We start from the raw sequence: 25,338 nt of genomic DNA, 5'->3' as shown, positions 1-25,338 counted from the left end.
CGGTGCCTAAGACTGAACTATACATATAAATATACATTACATGAGAACAAAGATCATTGACCTAAAACACAACGGCCCTGATTTACTAAAGGTTTGTCTGTAACAAACTTTATTCACACAACATCTTATTCACAAACATACAATTAAGTATACACACCTTTTTTGCATTTTGTATTCCTAGAGTTTTTTTTATGACACCTGTACTTGCATAATACTCACAATCATGCATACAGAATCTGTGGCACGGATATGTTTGTTCTTCCAGAGGATGTTTGAGATGTAAATTTAACCTGTCTAGCACATGCAATTTTATTTGCAAGTTGTTACCGTAGATGGTAAAGTCACCTGCAACAACCCCACTAACTGCAAAACAAGAAGGACACACAAATTATCAAAATACACACATATAAACACTTTATTTGAGGTCTTAGTAAATCAGGGCATGAATGTATTGCTGGTTTATGTTAAATGTCTCTTTAGAATGTTGTGCTTATGGTAGGCAAACTGTATATAAAACATACAATTAAGAAAAAAATACTGAGGAAAACACATACATCATATACATCTTCTGTTACCCAATCATACGCAGAAGACACCTTTGAGAAGACTATTGATGTATACAGTAACTCTATATCATTTTCATATTGAATTTTCGAGCCCCACCTTGGCCCCCGCTGGCTGACGGACCGTCCACCTTTCTGAAGGAGTACTCCATTGAAAAGTTGTTTTTGTGCTGTCCCCGTCCACGACTCCACACAAACAAAAGCAAGAAGCAGAAAATGACTACTCCCAAAAAGGTTATACAACCCATTGCTGTGGAGACCAAAATGGTCTTGAGGTCTAATGTGAACTTTAGGAAGACCCGTGTGTCGTTCAGATTACTGTCATTGAGGTCACCTACAGAGGAGCGATTTGGGAAGAGACCTGCATCCAAGGGTATCCCAGTGACAGTTAATGTGGCAAAGTAGGTGTCATTACCACCTGCATTGCTAGCAATGCAAATATAGGTTCCACTATCTGCTACTTGGACATAGTGGATTTCTAATGTTCCCTCTGGCAACACTATAAGGCGACCAGTGCTTCTAGTAGTGATGCGGCGGCGCTGAGGTGAAATCCAGAAGATGGTTGGAGTTGGGTCTCCATCTGCTTGACAATAAAATGATACAATCTGACCCTCCCGTGCAGATAGCTGTTGTAGCTTTCGGTTGCGTATTTTCGGTCGCTGACACGTAAAGTGATCCAGGAGTGCTGTGTCAGAGAAGGCACTAAGAGCTTTACCTAGCACCTCAACCGGTCTGGCACAAACTGGGAACTGGCCGTCAAAGTTAAGGGTCTTCCGACGCTGCAAGATCCACAGCAAACGGCAGTCACAGGACAGAGGGTTACCATCAAGCCGAAGTATTTCCAAGGTGTTTACAGAGTGAAAAGTACCTTCTTCTAGTGTTACTAGCCTATTGTTGGACAGGTTAAGTAAACGTATCTGCTGCAGACCTCCAAGGCCATAAGGCTGCACGCACATCAGGTTGGTGCCCACAAGGTGTAAGTCCTTTAAATTGACCAGATCACGCAAAGCCCAAGATTCAAGAACAGAAATGGGATTGTGGGATAGATTAAGACTGGATAAATGGATAAGATTACGAAGGGCACCAGATGGAACTGTAGTAATGTTGGTGTTGGTAATGAAAAGCCAGGATAAACTGAGACCTTGGAAGCTATATGGGGAAATGTACTCTAAAAATGGCCAATGGTCAATCTCAAGACCCCGCAGTCCACCCAGCTTATAAAAGTTATGCTCCTCTAATGAGACAATATTGAGGTAGCGTAGCCGTAGTGACACCAATCCACGGAGATAGGACAGTGCTTGCCCTGAGATAGAGGTCAGGTTGCACCTCTCAATGGTAAGTTCCCGTAGGCCAGTCAAGCCCAGGAATGCCTTGTTTGAAATATACACCAAATCATTGTCGCCCACCTCTAATTTTTGGAGCCTCCGCAGATCCTGGAAAGTAAAATCCACTAATATGACCAGTTTATTTCCACTCAAGTCCAAAACTGTGAGATTGGCAAGATGTGAGAAGGCACCCATTGGCACCAGCTTCAACTGGTTGGCACGTAGGCGTAATATGCGAAGATTAAGTAAGCTGGAAAAAGCATTGGGCTCAAGCACACTGATGAGATTCTCACTAAGATTTAAGTCCTCCAAACGTGTGTAGAGTTTCAAGTCACCATGCTCCACCCAACGCAACTGGTTTCTACCCAGGTCTAGCAATCTTGTGTCAGATGGAATTCCATTTGGAAAAGAATTCAGATGTTTGTTCTGACAATTCACAGACTTTCTCTGAGGTACACAGTCACAGACTTGTGGACAACCTTGGCCATAGCATACTGGAGCCGTGATCTGAAGCAGTAGAAGGCCCAGAAAGCCCAAGACAGGAAAGCCCGCCATGCCCTTTATCTTCCTTTTTCAGTTTTGTTCACTGCACCATATACCTAGAGACAAAACCACAACGGATATTAACACCATTTGCTTTATCATCATATTCAACAAGTTCATCCACAAAACATCCATTACAGATGTTGGAATTTTGCATTTCCTTATTGTGTTGACTTCTACATATGCGTATGTATGTAAACATTTTGAATGACTAATATGGAAGACTGATACAATGATATATGTTAGTCAAGATGGCAAGTATTCAAATAAATATCTGGCACCCAAAGGTCTAAGATCTTAAAAAGGAGAACGTTGGAGGAGAGACCAAGGTCAGCTGATCTGGTAAAATTACACAACACTATTCCTGACATAACTTAAAAGTCTAAGGTTGATATTCACCAAGATGGAAATGGGTGCTGTCATGGTATTATGCTGTTTACTTTAAATAGTTGTATGTATTTAATTTCAAAGTTTTTTTTATGAAATCCAATCATGCCTCACCATTGCTTTCTGTCATGGTTATATAATACAGTTTATAAGTTTTAGGCACATGTGACTTTGGGCCTGTCTAAATCTGACTTAAAATCTGTAAAATATCTATTAAATCAAGGTGTTTTGAAAAAATGCACATTCAAAATTCAACATGGGCCACAACCTTCAAATCTTCAGAGATGGCTTACTCAGAGCCTGTAGCAGTTAACAACCCAAAGCCTTCATCATGCTACTGAGGCCAAAGACACAGCTGTAAACATTGTATCCTCATGCTCCTCTGGAGGTTTCTGTTGAAAGTAAAAGCCTGGGGATGTGTGAGTCAAACACAGCATACTCGAGAGGCTCAATGCTCAGGCAGTGCAAAACTGTTGCTTACCATCTGCTTCCAAGGGATTTAGACACTGGCATTGTGTAATGAGCACAGTTCTACTCGGTATGTGGAAAGCCAACTGTGGAGAAGACTTGGTGAAGATCAGTGCATGATACGACAGTGTAAATCTGTTGAACCTCAGGCCTGCTAAAGGTCATAAGCTATAAATCAGATCTGCATTTGAGATCACCGTAGTTCACTGTGAGTATGAGGAAAGAAGAAGAAAGCACCCTTAGTCCATTCATTAAATCACTCGTAAATTAAAATTCACTTCATGTTATGTTTAATCAGTTAATCAGACAATATTATTTGTCCAGGTTTTTTTACTGTCATTTGTAAGGACACACATAATATTAAGTGGCTAATAAACAAAAAGCTCTAAAAAAACAGGATAGTATTCAAGTATTTAACTCACCTGTTTGTTCAAACAAACTATTTCTCATGCAAATGTCACAAAGTGGCCTGACACCATCTGAACCGAAACACCTCAACTCACGTCTCCTACAAAACTGCACAAGTTCCCTCGTCTAATGCTATGCAACAACTTGAGGTTTGAGAAACGAGGCTTCAGAGAGACCCCCTTCCTCATCCCTCTCCATCTGTGGTAACCCAAACACATGACCTGCTTCTTGTTTAACCTCATATCAGGTAACACTGAGGGCCATCCACTCAACACAGGTCTTCATAACACAGTGGGGTGCAGGATTGTTATTGGACAGTAGTTGCAACACAATGAATTAGATTCCATCACCACTAAAAATGACTCATTGAGCCTTTGATGGTATGAAGGTTTTGATGCCACAGAAATTAAAATTCCTTCTTTATACCCTGACAACTTTCTCCAACCCCTTGATCTTTGGACAAGACTTTTAAAGACTATTCACTATTACTAGAGCTCTCATGCATTATAAATTAATGCTAATGAATAATGTATGCTAAATATGCTATACTGTCCTTAAATCTATTCCTAATGTGGCCGCTAAAGCCATTTTTATGTACTTTTGTGAATTTTATTATTATCGGCTTTACTCGAGTAGACCGATGGGAAATCGCAGTCGGTAACAGAAGACCTTGAAGCTTCATTCATTAAGGAAGAACTTAATAATTCATCTCATCATTGTATTCAACATATGGGGCACTTGGCTGAGTGCCAGTACCTGCATTTCTCCACTAGGACCTGAAACTAACAGTAAGCATGAACATGAAGTCAGTGGAGCATAGAAAATAAAATAATGACTGGTCATCATTTTACTTCTTAGGAACTGAGCGGAGACATACAAGCTGGACAGAATGAAGCATATTTGTATGGATTTACTACAGTTTTTTTTTTACTATTTTATTTGCTTGTTCTTTACTGTTTATCAATATTTGTAGTACATTTTAATTTGCAGGGTATACATATTAATTCTTATGTATTCATTTTTCCTTATTTTTTATTTCCTTATTATGATTATGTTTGACCACTAAAAAAAGATCATTATTCATCTTCATTCACTTTCCTAAGGAGATAATCAGCCTGATCAGCCAGATGGTTGAGCTATAGCACGGTGTTTAACATTTTGGCCCCTATTTCATATTCAATTTCCAATTCCATAGCGATTTTGGCAACTAAGCTCCACCGAAATTCGATTTTGAGATAAGGCTAAAAATATATATCAAACTGGGTCATACATAAGGTTAAGTTCAAACAGCTCTCAGGATCTGTGAGTGTAGTCAAGCCCACATTTGGTATCACTGTGCTGATTATTAAATAATGATTGTGTTCCTTAAAACCATAGCCAGCTTCAGCAAATTGGCGTTCAGAAGACATTTCAAAGCCTAGGCAATGAGCTACAATCTCAAAAATTTAAAAATATATTAATTTATTCTCCCTATATTTTGTAAGAAATATAGGGAACAGTAAGAACAGGTTTCTGACAGCACTGTTTTGTGGAAATTGCATTAAAAATATATTAAAAATACATATATTATAATTGTACAGATGCAGTTTTTAAAGGCCCCTACTGACAGTGTGTCCTCAGATGTGATCTAGATGATTATATCATTAATTACCAATCCATCCATTCATTTTCTGATGCTTATCCTTGGTACAAGGATGAGGTGCACCAACCCATCACAGGACAAAATATCACACACACAGTATGGATCCTTTAGACATGCCAATCACCATGTCTCCTATTCTCAAGACTCAGACATCCAACACAAGTGTATTTTAATTTATGAAACACATTGGGCGATAAAGAATATTTTACTAATTCAAACTGTAGGCAAATACAGTTAGAGTATGTGTACAATATGTTGTCATGAGTGTTATCATTATATTATTCATGCTAGATGTAGACTAGATATCAAGCCATTGAACAGAACATTGTGTTATATTCACCCACTAACTTGGATAAGCGGTGTTTATTAAATACAATTGGGAGGTTCAATACATCATCACTGGGAGGTTAAATACAACATCACTGGAACGTTAAATACAACATCACTAGGAGGTTAAATACAACATCACTGGGACGTTAAATACAACATCACTAGGAGGTTAAATACAACATCACTGGGACGTTAAATACAACATCACTGGACGTTAAATACATTATCACTGGGAGGTTAAATACAACATCACTGGGACGTTAAATACAACATCACTGGGAGGTTAAATACAATATCACTGGGACGTTAAATACAACATCACTGGGAGGTTAAATACAACATCACTGGGACATTAAATACAACATCACTGGGAGGTTAAATACAACATCACTGGGACGTTAAATACAACATCACTGGGACGTTAAATACAACATCACTGGGACGTTAAATACAACATCACTGGGACGTTAAATACAACATCACTAGGAGGTTAAATACAACATCACTGGGACGTTAAATACAACATCACTGGACGTTAAATACATTATCACTGGGAGGTTAAATACAACATCACTGGGACGTTAAATACAACATCACTGGGAGGTTAAATACAATATCACTGGGACGTTAAATACAACATCACTGGGAGGTTAAATACAACATCACTGGGACATTAAATACAACATCACTGGGAGGTTAAATACAACATCACTGGGACGTTAAATACAACATCACTGGGACGTTAAATACAACATCACTGGGACGTTAAATACAACCTCACTGGGAGGTTAAATACAACATCACTGGGACATTAAATACAACATCACTGGGAGGTTAAATACAACATCACTGGGACGTTAAATACAACCTCACTGGGAGGTTAAATACAACATCACTGGGACGTTAAATACAACATCACTGGGACGTTAAATACAACATCACTGGGACGTTAAATACAACATTACTGGGAGGTTAAATACAACATCACTGGGACTTTCCACTGTTTGTATCACTCCACTTGTCCGTGAGTAAGTCAGTCAGTCCGTCTGTGCGTATGACAACACGCTGCAAATCCAGATTTGCCTTAATTGGGAACTATTCACATTTAAAATTATTATTATTATTATTATTATTATTATTGTAATGATTTATTTTTGTATTATTATTGTAATGTATTATTATTGTATTGTGATGTTGTATAATAATAATAATAATAATAATAATAATAATAATAATAATAATAATAATAATAATAATAAATATTTAGCCATATTGTGATAAAAACATCTGACATGAAACTGTTGTATAAAAATAATGTTACATTTGCGACCATGACGTGGTGTGGTGGGATGCACCATAACACAAAATATATAACAGCACAAATATATAACAAGCACATTCTGGAGCGTGAAACTCCACTAATTACAGTCTTTAGTGTATTACTGAACCAAACCACTTTTATTGGTTTATCTAAGCTGTTACTATGGTAACAATACCCTATTAGGATGATCGCATTAATACTCATCTGTCATTCATTTTACATCCAGAACTGCAGTCCAAGCAACTAATCAGTTTCAAGAATTTAACTGTGTTCTAGTATAAACAACACATGATATCGAGGAACTGAGTGAAATAATTAATACTCCATGCTTCAAACTAGGGATGTACCGATACCACTTTTTCTCTTCCGATCCAATTCCGATAACAGCGTTTGCCAGTATTGGCCGATACCGATACCGATCCGATATCTGTTCTTTTCTACCATTAAAACTAAAGAATGTAAACAACTCGCTTAGTTATTAAGATTTATTTGTTTCTGGCAAAAAAATACAAAAATGCCCATTACTGGATGAAAAATGAGAACACAAGAAACCTTAAAAATGTATTATTAAAAGTATTAATGCAGTAGCAAACAGTACTTTTAACAGTTAGTGGTATAACAATCTAAATCATATATACTGCAATTATTAAGTTAAATTATTTTCTGAAGAAAAGGCAACATTTTAAAATGAATCTTATATTAGAACTCTTGAAACACAATGCAAAATGTATTAAACAGTAAACCTTGCACCCAAATGAGCAACATGTTTAACGCGCTGAGGTAAATGGAAAGGGCGCCTGCTAAACTTGCCTGTCTGTCGCAGGCGGTTGTACAACATATTTCCTATAAAATTTATTATATTTATTTTCATTCATGCAATTTAATATATAAGTGTATTTTTCTTATAAGTTCAAGCAATAGTCTATGATGGTTGCTGTTCATTAATCAACCACCACAGGCATGGGGGTCGGAACCAAATAAAAAGTGGGTGGGTCCTGTCCCACACGGGTTCCTACGCCCATGACCACGGGTATCGAATTTGAATCAGTCACACACCACCGATACCCGGTCCACTCAAAATGCTTGGATCGGCGTTGATACCGATCCGAAATATCGGATCGGTACATCCCTACTTCAAACCAGGCACCAAACACTTGCATGTCAAAATTATGCCAAAATGATCCATTAGTTTATGTCTTTATGGTTGGCATCTTCAAATGTCATATAAATTCAAAATAAACTTGTTCCACATGCTAGAGAAATGAGACTTAACTGGCCTGTACCTACAACTCTAACGTCTCCTCAAGCTGAGAGGTGTGTGTGTGAGAGGAAGACCACTCCTGAGGGAAGTGAAATTAATTGTAAATACAATCCAAGCACTGAGGATTCTGTGAGCTGAGATCTTAGATGTGTGAACACTCCTGGAGCTGTGGGAAGTGCAATTTGTGTAAGACCATGTGGCAGAGGGGATGTGGTCGCGAGTCAGCGGTGGACGGAGCGGAGGTGGGTTGGCTGAGGTAAGGTGTGATAATTCACACCTCTGTGTGGTCACTGCCAGTTTACTTTGGCTTTGACGAAAGAAAAAAAGAGACCACCGTCAACCAGAGGAACAAAGCTGACAGAGGTCACCACGAGTGGGAGCCCAGAAAGTGCTGAGGAACTAGCAAGCTCTGAATTACTGGGAGCGTGTTGAGAGGACGCAGATGTCTTCCACTGATGATCTGGGACAGTCAGATACCAGACGAATATCACTGATGCAGGTCGGCTATTCATCTTCACACCACAGCTGAAGGACTCCTGTCGCCAGTGGGTGCTATCTAAGGAGCAGGACACCATGGGAATTGTAAACTTGATGGTTCTGGAGTAGCATAGCCCTTGGGCAACACTGTATTATGTTTGAAGGTGGGTAGGAAGGAGAACTCGGGAGACAAGCCAAAAAAGCACCACTCTGAACCAGTATTTCAGAGCTTTCTCCTTGCTCAAGTTCATCAACACTTTCTAAGCTCCCTCACAATGTGCCTCAGTGACCTCTGTTAGCTCTATCACACAGCACATTAGAAAACAAACAAACACAGCTTGTGTAAAGTCATTGCTCTTTTAGCTGTTCCCTTTTCGGGGACAACACAGCGGCTCATCCAGTCTGTCACATTTGATTTGGCACAGATTTTACGTCTGATGCCCTCCGTGATACAACCCTCCCATTTTTATCCAGGCTTGGGACCGGCACTGAGAGTTAATCCCTCAGTGGATGGTTTAGCTCCCTGCCCAGGAATTGATCCCAAGGCGCAGCAATGAGAGCAAAGGAACCAGCCGCTGGTCCACCAGAGGACAAAACTCACATAAAGTAAACTCTCCATGATCACACACAGGTGAGAATTATTCCACATTACATGCCAGTTCAACCCATCTGTTCTCTGAGCACAGACACCGCTCAACCGATGTGCTCTCTTTCTCTCTTTAAACCTTTATTGCCATGGCGACCTGCCTGGCATTCAAAAATCTTTACCAACCTAGAAAGCCCACTGTAATAATACTCAACAAGTATGTGATTTGAGACACTAGTTTACTTCACGCAGTCAATTGTGGACACGGTGTCACGCGATGCTTCACTCTTCCACTAATTATGTTAGCATAACTATTTCACCACATAGATGCATCGTGTTCATTTCTGATGACGTGCACAAGCAAAACACCAAATGACCGCAGGATACACCTGGAGTCCATTTTGATGCAGCTTCAAACAACGGTTTAAAAAGATGTACTTGTCTGGATTCAGAGGAACCACATGATAGCCTTCACCCTCCCATGTTGGTAGCTGTCATATGATTCTGGTAGGTTGGATTAGGACAAGACTAATTCATATGACACGGATGCCTATTCTACTAGTTTTCTGAATTTTGAGTGAAAATTTGCACTCATGCAACCCATAGTGAGGATATGAGACCAAGCCACCTCTCAACCAATCCACTGATTTGTGTCAACACATGCATTTCAGTTCCAAGCAGCCCATAGCACACTTCAGTACCCCACATAAGAATCTTGCTAGTTGTCTCTGAAACACCATGAGTTTCAACCCAGGAAGGAAGAAGGGAGCGAGGCTAGGGATTGATGAATATCAGAGGTGAGGGTTGTTTATCTAGAGATTTATTTTGAATGTTTTGGCACATGATCAAATATAGCAATTTTCTGGGAAGCTAAATGTCTGTCTTAGGACTAAGCAGAGGCTGGAGAATTAGAAGGTCAAGGGTTTAAGCCCCAGCAGTGTTGGGCCCTTGAGCAAGGGACTTAGCCCTCTCTGTGCTCTAACCCCAACATCCTAACAAGCTGGGACATGCGAGGAAAAATACAGAAAAATACTGTGCTGTAATGCAATGTCTTAATCATCTTCTACTGGTGGAAATGATGCATAGCCAGTAGATTCTTTAAAAATCCAACATTTTTTATCTCAGTGAAACAGCAGTCATGGAATAAATAATACGATCGTTATGCAGTTACAAAAATCCACACACACTGCTAAAGTTGACTGTGGTTGACTTTTCACGTTCAACCTTAAACCACCAAATGGTTTCTTTTTCTTTATTTTAAAGACGCATGACTGTGACTTAACGGGCAAATCCACGCCGAGTATCCAGTATAATCCATGGAGAGAATGTTGTATACAGTCATAATTCTGTTGTTCTTGTTTTTTAATAATAACATGAGAGGCTGTTTCGGCCAGTGGAGCTTCTTAGATTGTAATCTATCTCGAATCTCTCTGTGTATTTATGTATTTCTATTTTAAACTCTGTAGTACAGACCACCTCAGGGCAAGCTGGCACTGCAGTGTGTGTGTGTGTGTGTGTGTGTGTGTGTGTGTGTGTGTGTGTGTGTGTGTGTGTTACTTCAAGTGCCTCTGCTGTGTTCGTTGTACTGCTCTGCTGCTCAGTGCCATTTTAAGCTCTGGGATTTTGAGGGGTATGATGGCATTGAGCGGTGAAGAGACTGTGAGTCTTATGTTTAACTCATGCACCAAATTTTGTCATATTTATGAAATGACAATAAAGTACCTTACCTTACTTATGACCAACAGAACGTTTACAGTTGAGCACAAAATTTGGAGGAGCTTTTTATTTTCCGTGAACTCTACAGTTACAGACAGTGAGGAAAATTTATCATTACATAATAAAGACCTTTTATTAATAATATTACTATTACTGTACAAGAGGCTGACAAACACGGTCATTAGGTCTCATAACCCACCCACTTGGATTAATGGATGTTTCTTTGAATAGGATCGCATGATTCAGATGATCAGTATGAAATCTGAATGCAGCATGCAGAGAGCTGAATCGTATTAACGGATTTTGGACAATTGCATGAGTGAGCTTAAAGAGACTTACGTTACATCATATAAAGGATACTCTGAAATTCATAAGAACTGGCCAGTAGGGGACGCTATAGATAAAAATACATCAGCAAGTCAGAAAAATGAGACGCAGAGTGATCTGTAAGATCTGATCACTTTTTTTTAAGCTTGTAATTACTTGTTTTTTAATGAAATCCAAATATACACATGTGAATATTCGTGCTTTTGAAGTAACATGTAGGAAATTTATTTACGCAAAAAAAAAAAAGAACGCTTGGAACATGAGACAACAGAGAGAAAGAAGCACAAATTCCAAATCTGTGTTAAGTTTCAAATCGAGCAGCACAAACGGTGGCCAAACCGATTTGACTACATGTTTTGAATGGGACCTCAAATGCAGAGCGACGTTCAAACTTTCGAGCGAGTCAGGAAACGGCTGATTGGGGGTAGAACATCTGTAGAGGATCTGTAGAGGATCAGCGTATCGCTGTTGCTGATTCTGCACTGCACATAAGCTATGAAACACAAGCCACTGGTACCGCTGACTGCTCATGAACAGCTGAAACATTCAAAGAATTAGATCAGTAACAAGAAGAAACAACAAACACCAACACCGGCTAGTAACTAATAATAACTCGTAACTTGAGTCGTTGCTCTCACGTAGTAAATGTTCTGGTAATCTGAGTGTCATCTGTATATTATCATGTTACTTTACATTATTTTTGACAGGATTATATAGCAGAATTATATATTTCATGGATTCAGAAAATCCTACACTTTTTAAGCTACCTTGTCAAAGCCTGTGTTCAGACCCCTTAGAACCCCCTCGACACATAGTGGACTCCTGGATTTATTGCCCCTGCTTGTCTTTCATTAGAATAGAAGCTTTTATTTTTGTCACATATACATTACAGCATAGTGAAAGTCTTTCTTCACATACCCTGTGCTCTTTCATTCTTTCTTCACATACCCTGTGCTCTTTCATTCTTTCTTCACATACCCTGTGCTCTTTCATTCTTTCTTCACATACCCTGTGCTCTTTCATTCTTTCTTCACATACCCTGTGCTCTTTCATTCTTTCTTTCATTCTTTCTTCACATACCCTGTGCTCTTTCATTCTTTCTTTCATTCTTTCTTCACATGCCCTGTGCTCTTTCATTCTTTCTTTCATTCTTTCTTCACATACCCTGTGCTCTTTCATTCTTTCTTCACATACCCTGTGCTCTTTCATTCTTTCTTTCATTCTTTCTTCACATACCCTGTGCTCTTTCATTCTTTCTTTCATTCTTTCTTCACATACCCTGTGCTCTTTCATTCTTTCTTTCATTCTTTCTTCACATACCCTGTGCTCTTTCATTCTTTCTTTCATTCTTTCTTCACATACCCTGTGCTCTTTCATTCTTTCTTCACATACCCTGTGCTCTTTCATTCTTTCTTTCATTCTTTCTTCACATACCCTGTGCTCTTTCATTCTTTCTTCACATACCCTGTGCTCTTTCATTCTTTCTTTCATTCTTTCTTCACATACCCTGTGCTCTTTCATTCTTTCTTTCATTCTTTCTTCACATGCCCTGTGCTCTTTCATTCTTTCTTTCATTCTTTCTTCACATACCCTGTGCTCTTTCATTCTTTCTTTCATTCTTTCTTCACATACCCTGTGCTCTTTCATTCTTTCTTTCATTCTTTCTTCACATACCCTGTGCTCTTTCATTCTTTTTTCACATACCCTGTGCTCTTTCATTCTTTCTTTCATCCTTTCTTCGCATACCCTGTGCTCCTCAGGGTCCGAGCACAGGGTCAGCCATGATACACCTCTGGAGCAAAGAGGGTTAAGGGCCTTGTTTAAGGGCCCAGCAGTGCCCAGCAGGGCTCGAACCCTGATTAACAACCCAGAGCCTTAACCACTTGAGCAACCGCTGCACTTAGGTTGCCATCCACAGTCTAGTGACCAAGCTAAGAGTCCTGGCTATTAGTCTCTTAAACTGTTTGAGAAGTGATACAGGACTGAACGGGTCAGTACCTTCTATACCCCAGAATACAGTTCAATTCTATTCTGTTTTATACAGAATAAAAGTAACAAAGTTTAAATTGATATTTACAGAGGGACACAGGGGAGGATGGTAACTATGGTAACAGCACATTGTCATTTGTTAATCACTTTTTCAAATGTCCAAAATCAAACTCTACACACAAGGTTTACTGCACTTTTTATTTTAAAGAGTGTAGTATTTATAACTGAAAAACTCCTGTTTGAAACATTTAACAAATTGAATTTTGTTTTTTATATTTAAATCGAATTGAATTTAATATTTTATACATAATTATTTTCTAAAATTGTATTTGATTTTATTTCTTTATTTTTATTATTTTATTTTATTTATTTTTATTTATTTTATTTTAAAATGCCATCTTGACATTTTTTATTTTTGCTCGGACAACCATTAAAATCAATTCACTGCATTTAATACCATCTATGATATACGTGACCATAAAAAGTTAGAATTGTATTTTATTTCTCCTCATGCATTCTTTGAATGTTTGACCAGTTTTAATATAAATGGTTTACTGATCTCCAATGGTTGTACAGAGAATCTTTTTTTAGCAAACCCCAGGTTTCCATATAGAACCATGAAGAACCTCTTTTTAAGAGCTTGATTAAAGATGAGAGAACTGCTACTCACTCGATACAGCTGTCAGAATGACACTTTTTCATTGTGTGCTAGGTTACTTGACAAGTGGGTAAACAAGAATTACACAAACGTACATGATGGCACACACATTAATCTCCAGAAAGCAATCAGACTACGTAAATTCGACTTGCAACACAGACCTCATCGTCATCTCCAACCAGGACAGATGGTCTGGCTCTCAACACCCACAACCCCAAGTTTAGAATAGAATGGAACGGTGGCATAGAAGCCTTTATTATCGCCACATATACATTACAGCACAGTGGAATTCTTTTCTTCACATACCCCAACTGAGGAGGTTGGGGTCAGAGTGCAGGGGCAGCTATGATACAGCACCCCTGGAGCAGGGAGGGTTGAGGGCCTTGCTCAAGGGCCCAGCAGTGGCAGCTTGGCTGTGCTAGGCCTTGAACATCAACAACCCAGAGCCTTAACCAGTTGAGCCACCACTGCCCCAGTAGACTCCCACACATAAAAATATGCATCGGCTTTTATTTATGTGCCAGTGGTTTGTTGATACTGATATTTTGGTTGTTAAATCCTAAAGTCTACACTGTTACACGTCATGTTAAAGTCACATTTGTCTTCCTGTCACACCATTTCTCCACAAAAACACAGGCACTGAATGAGTGTTTGGACTCACTAGGACTTGACAAATTTGACAAAGCAGAAATGCATGGATTTAATTTAATAAAGGTCGATATAGAAACTGGAATATTGGAGTGATTCAGACAGTGGGCATGTTTATTGTGTGCCCTGGGGTAAAGCAGGACAGAACACCACTGTGGAAGCTAATCGTCTGCCATCAGTCGCTTTCTAACCCAGGACACGTTGTCTTACACCGAGTTAGATTTAAGGATAGATGAGAAGAATAGAGCCAGTGATACCTGCGAGTCAGTCGGTTCCATCGGAGGGGAAAAACAACAACAACAACAACAACATATTCTCTTTCAAACCTCATGAGGCCAAATAAATTATTTATAAACCCAGCTCTAAATTACATTGTCTGCGTTTTGGCTAGTGGTTTGGCACCGAGTCAGTGAGAAGGTCTTTGTGTTGCAATGTAAAATTAATGCGGGACAGAAAGTTTTAATTTGGTACGAGGACCATTAGTGTGATAAGTGTATGTGGGATAAGGCAACAATGGTCCACAACAACCAGTTTAAGAAAAACAGTTGAATGAATCACCTCTGCTCCAATTATCAACACATTAAAACCCTGTATTATTATTATTATTATTATTATTATTATTGTAACCGGGGTAAGCTGTAGGTGTGCGACTCCCATGATCCTCAGCAGGATCCTCGCTACCTCCATGCAGGCAAGCATGTGCTGATCACAACCACCTTGATCACTCATGGAAACAATTTTTATGCAATCACACAAGCTCTGCTGTATGGGTTAGAGACTGTAGCAGTGAGGAAAAGACATGAGGCAGAGATGGAGGTAGCAGAGATGAGGATGTTGAGGTTCTCTTTAGGAGGGACAAGGATGGACTGGATTAGGAACAAGCACATCAGAGGGACAGCTCAGGTTGGCTGTTTTTGGGGACAAGGTCAGAGAGGATAGATTGAGATGGTTTGGACATGTACAGAGGAGGGAGATGGTTATATTGGTAGAAAGATGTTAGAGATGGAGCTGCCAGGTAAGAGGTCAAGAGGAAGGCCAAAGAGGAGATATATGGATGTGTTACAAGAGGACATGAAGGTAATTGGTGCGAGAGTAGAGGATGCTGAGGATAGAGTTAGGTGGAAACAGATGATTTGCTGTGACGACCCCTAACGGGAAAAGCTGAAAGTGAAAGTAGAAGATACGATATGTCACGTAGTAAAATGCAACTGAGAAAACAAGATAAGGATAAGAAATTAGAATTAAAAAACAAAGGCTTGTACTCCAGGCTGGACAGGCTTGTAGCTTTAAGTTTATGTCCGTCACTGTCACAGTTTTCTGTCATTTCTACCAGTGAAAATCTTCCTCTGTGCTTCATAAGATACATAGTTTTGTGCATAAATCGTATGTTTCTTCTGTATTACACTCCCGACCGTATACAGGAACCCGGAGTAGCAGAAAAGTGCAATCGTGGGTAAATTATAAGGCACTGATTCCACATATTTACCAATCCGATCAATGTAATACTCTCCTAATCCACAGATGAACTGCAAATAAAATATAAATTCAAACTGTTTAAAAACGGATAACGACTGTCAAAGATTTGACACACAGCTTTGGGAAAAGATTAATGCATTTTTAAGAAATGCTGATCGTTTTAAAGACATTTTAACGAGAAACTGGAGCATTGTTCTAACCATCAGTTAAATAATTACTAATCACAATCTGAGCTCACGCAAGACGTCAAAGAGGCTGCAGTTAAAATGAATCGTGTGATGAGAGGTCAAAAATCGGGGAAAAGTTCGGTTCAAAACGATCACTTTGATTAATGAATTTATATAACCCAGAGACCTGCTCAGGCCGAAAGCCCTGACAGCTCGTGAATGCATGCTTTTGGCCTGAGCAGGTCTCTGAGTTATGTAAATAAGTTATGTAAATATAGCTGCAAGCACAGAGGCAGGGGTCAAACACCATGGATGAGTCACAGAGGTGCTCTGGTGCTTTAGTGATAGATGAAGCGAATGGCTTTCCGACAGGTAAGGGAAACAATAACGCACAAAATGTGATTAGTTATAAAACAAAAAAGGTATGTACTGCATGAAAGAGAAAAATATCAGTGTCCCATTTTAACAGACAAACAGACAGGACTTCAAACTATAACTATATTAATATTAAACTAACTCTATTAATATCGGAAGAATAGCTAAGGATAAGATAAGATAAGATAAGATAAGATAAGATAAGATAAGATAAGATAAGATAAGATAAAATAATCCTTTATTCATCCCAAAGCAGGGAAAGAGCTAGATTAGATTAGATTAGATTAGATTAGATTAGATTAGAAACTAACTATTAACATTGGAAGAATTCATAAGATAAGATCAGATCAGATCAGATAAGATAAGATAAGATAAGATAAGATAAGATAAGATAAGATAAGATAAGATAAGATAAGATAAGATCATCCTTTATTCATCCCAAAGCAGGGAAATTTGCATATTTACAATGACCAATGGATAGATAAGATTAGACTCGATTAGATTAGATAAGATTAGATTAGATTAAACTTAATCTACACTCCTGATAAACAAGTAAATTACTCTGCACCAATAACCCCCACACCCCCACGCCACCCCCTCTCTCATTCCTCCCGTTCCCAGTGTTTTCTTTAACCTGGATTAAATCCACTGGGAATCAGAGAGAGGTTCATAATGCCAACTTTTTTTTTCTCTGTATATTCACACATTCTATACATTCATATATATATATATATATATATATATATATATATATATATATATATATATATATATATACTCTCTGTATATTCATATAGAGATTATATGTATATCTGTTTATTATCTATATCTGTACATAGGTCTGTGCTACACTACTACTTTGCATGTCTGGTTAGATGTTAACTGCATTTTGTGCCCATGTGCAATGACAATACAGTTGAGTCTAATCTAATCTAATCTAATCTAATCTAATCTAATCTATCCCTTTTCTGCTGTAAATATGCAAATTTCCCTCCTTTGGGATGAATAAAGGATTATTTCATCTTATTCTTAGATATTCTTCCAAAATTAATAGAGTTAGTCTCTAATCTAATCTAATCTAATCTAATATAATATAATCTAATATAATCTAGCAAACTGCCTGATTTTCACAGGACACCAAGCAGAATGTGAAAGCATGTCACAGCACTTTGTGCTCCACACATGCCCCCTTTTTTTGAATTACTCCATCATAGAGTGGCTTTTTTTCTCATGCAGACAGGCAACTTTTAAAAAAACAAACAAAAACAATTTTCATCTTTAAGTTTGGGAAAAAATTCACTGGGACCTGGTGAACCTGCATCCTAAAAAACTGGCATGAAAAGGCATCAAAACACCACGATCATTCAATTTGATTTAACTGTGCGTATTGCTAGAACCCCAGTACTAAACAAATATGTTTAAATATATGAACACTAGTGCACAATGTCACCTATTTATTAGTAAAGTACAGATATGATGTAGTCTAGAAGTCTAAAAAGTATAGTAGAGCACATAATTGGTTTGCAGATGCGATCAATCAGACTAGTTTCTATTTAATTATAGTGAGTTTTGAGAACTGGAAATAGTCAAAAGTCCCAAAATCCAGAAACAATTTTACATGCATCTGCTATTCTTAAATATAGTGACTTTAAAGCATGGTTTACTCACACATATTTTTTTTAAGTAACCCTGGGAAATTCCTTCACGAGCATTGAGGCAAATTTCATTGTCCTTCCATTACTGTCAGCAATCTCAGTAGCTGTAGATAATGGAAAGGCAAACTGCAGCATTGTTGCAAAGATCTCACAGGCAATCGTTTGTGCAATTTCAGAGCTCAGCCGAGCGTGCACAGTCTCTCATTAATCCCCTAAAGGTATTAGTGCTGTGTTAGAATGGACAGATGGAAAGATGCTTACCCAGAACTGAGTCTTGACAAGATCCACATCAGCAATTCTGTGCAAGTGTGCAAGTGTCTCCGGTCGGACTTGTTCCTTTTCAGGGTTTCCAGTGGAATCTTCACGAGGCTCACAGATGCAGAGAGAAAGCTCCTCTGAGGATGTTCTCTTTTTACATTCACAGGTTGCTGATGGTTTCAGAGTGCAGTGAGACTCTATGCATGACTAATTTCCCTCCTGCTTCTTTGTTCCTCACTGCTGGATCCTACTGGATATCAGGCACAACACACACGCTTCCCCACTGAAGAACTGATGGGGGGTGGAAGCGTATGCACTTGCTCCTGGGAAAGTGTGTGTACAGTGTGTGTTTGTGGAAGACAAAGGCTGCTGCTTTTCAGCAAGAGGCATATTTCTGCCTGCCTGTGCATAACGCAAGCTCTCTCTCTCTCTCTTTCGCTCTCTCTCTCTCTGTCTAGTGCTACTGCTGCATGCCTTCTAAACTCCCTCTACCGCCTAATAGCTATTTTAGGGATTGTCTCAAAAGTCTATGCTGCAGAAATAAGCATACAGCAGGAACATTCTGGCACCATCAGGGTTTCTGAACATACTTTCCCTTCTCTAACCCACCTGATTCTACTTAAATCAGATCATTAACAGCTCTTCTTAAGAGGAAGCGGTTGTGTTGGAGCAAGAAAGTGACTAAAATGTGCAGGACACATTACACATTTACTCCAGGACCAGTGTGCTCTGGAGTCAAAGTCTTCCAACAAAGAGGTTGTCATACTTACAGTGAAGTGAATATTTTTAAAAACTAGGAGTCAAAGCATATTATGGAAACTAAGAAAAACAAGCATCTTTCAATCCTGGTTTATTATTTAATGCATTAATGCATCGCAACACAGAAGGGGGATTATGAGTAAACGTGGCACGTAAAGACGTTCTGGTCCTCGGTCCTCACACTGATTGCGCATATATACGGATCTCTAGAGGACCTGCTCGAATTAATAGTGCGTGAAGATTTCTCCCTGATTTTTCTTATTTTTTTAGACTAGCAGTTGCATCGCTACAAATTTTCAGCCTGACCATTAGCACAAATAGGTTTGGTCTTCAATGATACATGACAAATTCTGCTGTGTTTCCATCTGAGCTGCTAGCAGGAGAAAGAGCTGCAGCTCACTCCCAGTCCCACCTTCACAGATCACCTTCACGCTATAGGAAGCACATGTAGAGGAACCAACCATGGAACATGCCATCTTGACTTATCATGATATCTTCACTGCATTAACTAGGTCCACATTTACCCATTGTATTTATGGTCACTATGATCAAAATACATCTGTCCATGTATTATTCTGACACCGGAGCTGGAATATGCTGAGCTGTTATGGGTTCAGGCTTCTCACCTGAGAAGGTGAACGCAGCATCATTCAGCAGAAAAATTTGAGAAAGGAAAGAAATCCGGAGAGAAACAGGATCATGTGTGAGCATGAACTTTTCTATCGGAAGAAAATGTGTCCAGTTTAATGCATGAACAAGGCGAAAAGGAATATTTATGGATTAATCTGCTGTGTGTGTGCGTGTGTATGCGTGTGTGTGTGTGTGTGTACATGTGAAGAGGAAAGCTGTGAATCTAATGCCACAATATCACACAATAGCCACCCACTCATTATTCAAATTCAGAGAGAGAAGAGGCTTCTGTGGGTGGCTGAGTAACATCTGTGAGTCTTCCTAACATTGCCTGAAATTCACGAGCGTATTAGAACGCCTAGGATTGTTTAGATCCTACAGGAGACATGACAGATGTTCAGAACAGAACTCAAAGTATCATAATGGAGCAGTAGTCAAAGCGTTTCCATATTTAGCCTCAATAAAGGAAGCAGACAGCGTTGTCTGAAACAGATAAAATAACTGTATTTAATGCGAGGAATCATACAAGCCATATCACACATATGAAGCTGCTTTCTTATGAACAATTGGGACATACAAATAATTTCATATATATTTCAGCTGTGTGGTTTCGCAGTGGACAACAGTATTCTGTGAACTCCCACTGTACTTCTGATGCCAAACGCTCTTACATAAGAAGCTGTTGTGGGTGGGAATAACCACAGAACAGCTACGCAGCACAACCACTGACCTTAACCTGATGTTACAAGGAAATGCACTGAATGTAAATTACACATCACGTCAAATCAGGTCACGTGTCTGTCATTCCTCTGTGTAGCTCATATACTTTGGAGCGAAATGTCATTTCCCCAGAACCGTGATGAATCACGCAACAATACAGTGGCACAGTATTCAACGCTACGTAAACCACAAATACACAACTAGTAGTGTGAGACGAGGCCAGGCAATACAGTAAAACTGAATAAAAACTACAATAAAAACAGCAAAACTGAGCTGCTGGTCATCGCAGGGATTCATCAGGATCTTGCGAAATCAATATTCAACAATCTGATCTCCCCTTCGGGCCATGGCTCACAACCTTGGTGGTACCATGGTCATTTTGAGACCAGACTACTGCAAATCATGCTGGCAGGTCTACCTATGAACGCAGGTCGTCCTCTGCTGCGCACCCTCCACTGACTTTCTGTAGCTGCACGTTTCAGATTCAAAACACTAAGCCTACAAAGCCAAAAATGGACCAGCTCCCTCTTACCTCAAAGCTCTTATTACTCATCACACTGCACCTCGATCTCTCAGACCTACCTGCACTGCTGTACTGGTCCCACCATCTCTCAGGGTAAGAGGCAGTTACACATCAAGAGTCTTTTCTGTTCTGAGTCACTGGTCATCTTCGAACATCAGGAACACAGTTTTAGGTTGATGGTATCCTAAGTCTTTAACCTAGTGAACCAGTGTTGATATATTCATTGATAGAGACCTCAAAGCAGTTTTGTACATTGCTCTGGATAAGGATGTCTGCTAAATGCTGTAAATGTCGATACACAGGATAGAACATTGTTGAGTGCTGTAGCAACAATAGACTGTGTTAACACTGAGTCATAATAGTAAAGTGGGTAGTTATGGAGTCCAACTGCAGCATTATAAAGTGCACTGATAGATAGAAGTAAAAGCTGCTGGGTGGTTTTGATTAGTCCAGGTGAAGGCTAGGAGGCAGCAGTGTGTTCAGATAGCCTCAAGGAACAAACCGTGGTCTGATGGTACAGGTCTATGACAGGGTTAGGGTTAGGGGTCATCCACAAAGAACCCCTCTGCATTTTGGGAACACACCACAAGACATGCTGTCTTGAAGATGCTCTGACCCAGACGTCTAGATATGTCCTGTTAGTTCCTCAGGAGCTCTCGGTTGCTTAATTCCACTTGACTACAAACTGTAGAAAGGACATTTACATTTATATTATTTCCTGTCCAGTGTCACCCAAATGAGGATGAGGTTCCCTTCTGAGTCTGGTTCCTCTCAACGTTTCTTCTTCATATCATCTCAGGGAGTTTTTCTCGCTACCGTCGCCCCAGGCTTGCTCATTAAAGATAGATGTTAGAGATAAATAGTAACTTAATTATAAATGTTATCATTTTTATTCTGAATCTATTCTCATATAAAACTGCTTTGAGACAATGTCCATTGTTAAAAGCGCTGTACAAATAAATTGAATTAAATTGAATTGAATCACAATTTGCACCGTGCACAGGCACCATTATTGGGCAGACACACATTTATGTGTCACATTTATGATTTGTACCTGTCAAGAAACAGACTCAGAGAGGTAGGATGGAAACGCAGGTATATACAGTAGCTAGGCAAAGAGAGGGTGGGGATAAACAGGAGAACTGAACAAAGAAAAAGCAAACAGTGAAGTTAAAATAGGGAACATGCAAAAGTATAGGAACGCAAAACATCTAAAGGATGTCTAATGCAAATAGGCCCAAAACGTGAACCAAGTCGAGGTCAAAGGAGTCCAGGGACAATATGGGCAAAATGGGTTATCCAAGGTGAAGTAAAAGAGACAAAACCGGATGAGTCTCAGGATTCAGTGATTAATAATCATGGGATGGAGCGTGTGGAAGTGCAGGTGGGTGCTGGACGTTGGAGTCCGCAAAAGCCATGTTTGGAGGCTGTGCATTAACAGGAACTTTGGGGCTCCTTTCCATGACAGTTCATATTTAAGTATAATTAAATATTATAAAAGCAAGACCTTTTACAACTGAGAAAAGTGGGAAATTCAATCAGAGCCTTTGCAACAGTACTGGGCGAAGCAAATACAACAATTTGGAATGTCCTGAAAAAGAAAGAAGCCACTGGTATACTAAGAACCAGATATAGAACAGATCAGCCAAGGAAAACAACAGCATCTGATGGCAGAGACACTGCGAAAGCTGTGAGGAAAAACGCAAAATCAAGAATCATTCTCATCAACAACAACCAACACAGAAGAGGGATGAAGATCTCAAAGTCCAAGAACCAATCTTGGAAAAAAGATGAACCTCTAATGTAGTGATGGAAAGTTTGGAGAAAGAAAGGATCCCAAGAAAATGTCCAAAACATTTGAGCTCATTGGTCAAGCATGGTGGAGGTAGTGTCATAGGTAGTGTCATGCAAGAGCAAAGAGAGAGAGAGAGAGAGAGAGAGAGAGAGAGAGAGAGAGAGAGATCACTTTCACTTTGTATCGACTGGTACAAAATGACCCAGACTGTATAATTTGCAATGTAGGGGTAAACTGAGAGACCTAGTAAAGCTTGAGAGTCCAGGTCTATGATCCTGGTGAGAGAGAGCCTGGTGAGAAGTCCATGGCGGTTGTGCTGGGAAGTGTAATTAGAAACTGACTCCGGCATCGACAGGACATGAAGAATCTCTCCACTATTACCATGCGTTATTCTCATTTTCCCTAGAAATTTCTCTAAAACAACAAAAAGGAGCTCGAATCTCTTTGTATGAACTTAACTCAGAAATTAATTAAAAAATAAAAACACGCCCCTAACCCAAATGGGTCCCACCCCTGTATTGATAGCTCCGCCCACACATACATAGGTGACCCAGGCAACTAATGGAAAGAAATGTGTCTTTATCATAGCTGAAGGTAGCTCAGGAGTTATTGACTCAGGAAACTCCAATCTGTGAATATGTGGCCAACTTCCGGCTCCTTCAGTTCTCTCCAGCGCTGGAAAGCTGATCCTATATTAACACGGGTCCTACTTCTTGCCTTATCCCAAGCCTTTCTTCGCTTCCTTTCTTTGTTTTTATCCTCCATGTCAATGTTAAAACCGTTTTCTGCTAATGTCACACATGCGCACTGAACACTCTCTCCGCCCATATTGACAAGACCCGCCCTTTTCTGCTCATTGGCTACACGTTTGTTTTTATTTTTGTTTAGATTTCGGCCCGACTCAGTTTTCTGAAGCATTTCTCAAAAATCGGAGACCCTACCTTTAAGCAAATTCTTTATCAGATTCTGAGCACAGATTTGATCTAACACAGATTGACAGATGTTTTTTTCAGACACATGTTGTGACACATTGAGTAAAGTCAATTTCAGCTTATGTAAGCTTTAAGCTAAAGGGTATTTTTTTGCCCTTTAAATAATTTTCATGCATAATAAGATATAATTCATATCATATAACTCTCGTGTACAGTATGTGTCCCAACTTTCCATTCAAATCATCATGTGGTGCAACCATAGACCCGTTAAATCTGAAAAGCAGTTTGTAAAAGGAAAACTAAAAACTTTTATTAATCCATAAATCTACATATCATGCTGTCAATTGAATTGAATTTGACTGGATTCAAAAACATCATGTGGTGCAACCAGCTGTCTGTGATTGAAATGATAGACGATGTCTTCCACTGGCTCTTTCTCCTCCTTAATACTAAGCTCATGTTTCATTTGTAACAGATTTTCGATGTTTTACTGTGATTTCAATTCATGTTGAAATATTGTGTTTAGATTTCATACAATTTCGTATAAAAATGGAACTGTTGATCATCTGGTTATTAGTTATGCACCTATTAACATATTATAACCTGTGTTTTAGCTTTAATTTAGTAGAAAAGAAAAAGTTGTGACCTAAGTTTGAACATAAAGCACGCTGATCATCTTACTAGAGGAAGCATTTGGAAATTGAAAAAAATATAATAAAAATTAAAAATAAAATTTAAGACTACCAAAATACAGTATGATGTTAACATCAGGGGAAAACGTGCAAACGCCACACACACACATGGTGGAGGCAGGAATCAACCCCCCATCCCTGGAGGTGTAAGGCAAACATCCAGCATATATATACGCAACAGAAAATCTCATACCCAGTCTAACTTTACATCACTGCACGGGGTCCATTTGTACATTTGTACATAAGAACGCTGGGGTTTAAAAAGAAAAGCATCTGTCTTTTCAACAGAGGAAAAAACGGTCTTTCTGTAGACTCGGGTCTGCTTTCTGAGCTTGCACAAACAGGGAACACGTGTCAGGATGCAAAGCGTGGGGTGATGGCGTGAAAGGTTATCCAATAAGGAATGGTCAGCAGGACCCTCCAAAACTGCTAATGCTGCTAAAACATACAGCCTTCCACAGTAAAGAGTGACTTATGCACAAGGACACAGGGTGAAGAGGGACTTTAATAGAATACAGTGAATGCTTATTTTGAGAAAAATAATCCAGAAACTCAGGACTATTCTTCACCTACGAATGAAACAACATAACTAGGGTTAAGAAAATCGTTTTTCGGCGGCAACAGGATCAAAAGCAAGCGTCTAAAGCAAAGTTCAACAATCCAATCTACTTTTAAATCCAGAATGTCATCTTTTTATTGGTTGCTTT

General features: G+C 39.2%; 1 protein-coding gene across 1 annotated transcript; it reads right to left on the bottom strand.

The window, feature by feature from the left end:
* Window positions 1-443: 443 nt before the first annotated feature.
* lingo3a (leucine rich repeat and Ig domain containing 3a) lies at window positions 444-18,929 on the bottom strand. Its single transcript, XM_060877550.1, has 2 exons — window positions 18,584-18,929; window positions 444-2,487 (listed from the first exon to the last, which is right to left on the bottom strand). The coding sequence occupies exon 2, from the start codon at window positions 2,441-2,443 to the stop codon at window positions 629-631; it is 1,815 nt and encodes a 604-aa protein (XP_060733533.1). The 5' UTR covers window positions 2,444-2,487; window positions 18,584-18,929; the 3' UTR covers window positions 444-628.
* Window positions 18,930-25,338: the final 6,409 nt, after the last annotated feature.

The sequence above is a fragment of the Tachysurus vachellii genome, chromosome 1 (genome assembly GCF_030014155.1).
Source record: "Tachysurus vachellii isolate PV-2020 chromosome 1, HZAU_Pvac_v1, whole genome shotgun sequence".
Lineage (NCBI taxonomy): Eukaryota > Metazoa > Chordata > Actinopteri > Siluriformes > Bagridae > Tachysurus > Tachysurus vachellii.
Note: the sequence above shows the minus strand (reverse complement) of the source record. Positions and strands in the feature narration are given on the sequence as shown.

Excerpts from the sequence above, each read along its gene's own strand:
- lingo3a (XM_060877550.1), bottom strand. The coding sequence starts at position 2,443 with ATGGCGGGCTTTCCTGTCTTGGGCTTTCTGGGCCTTCTACTGCTTCAG.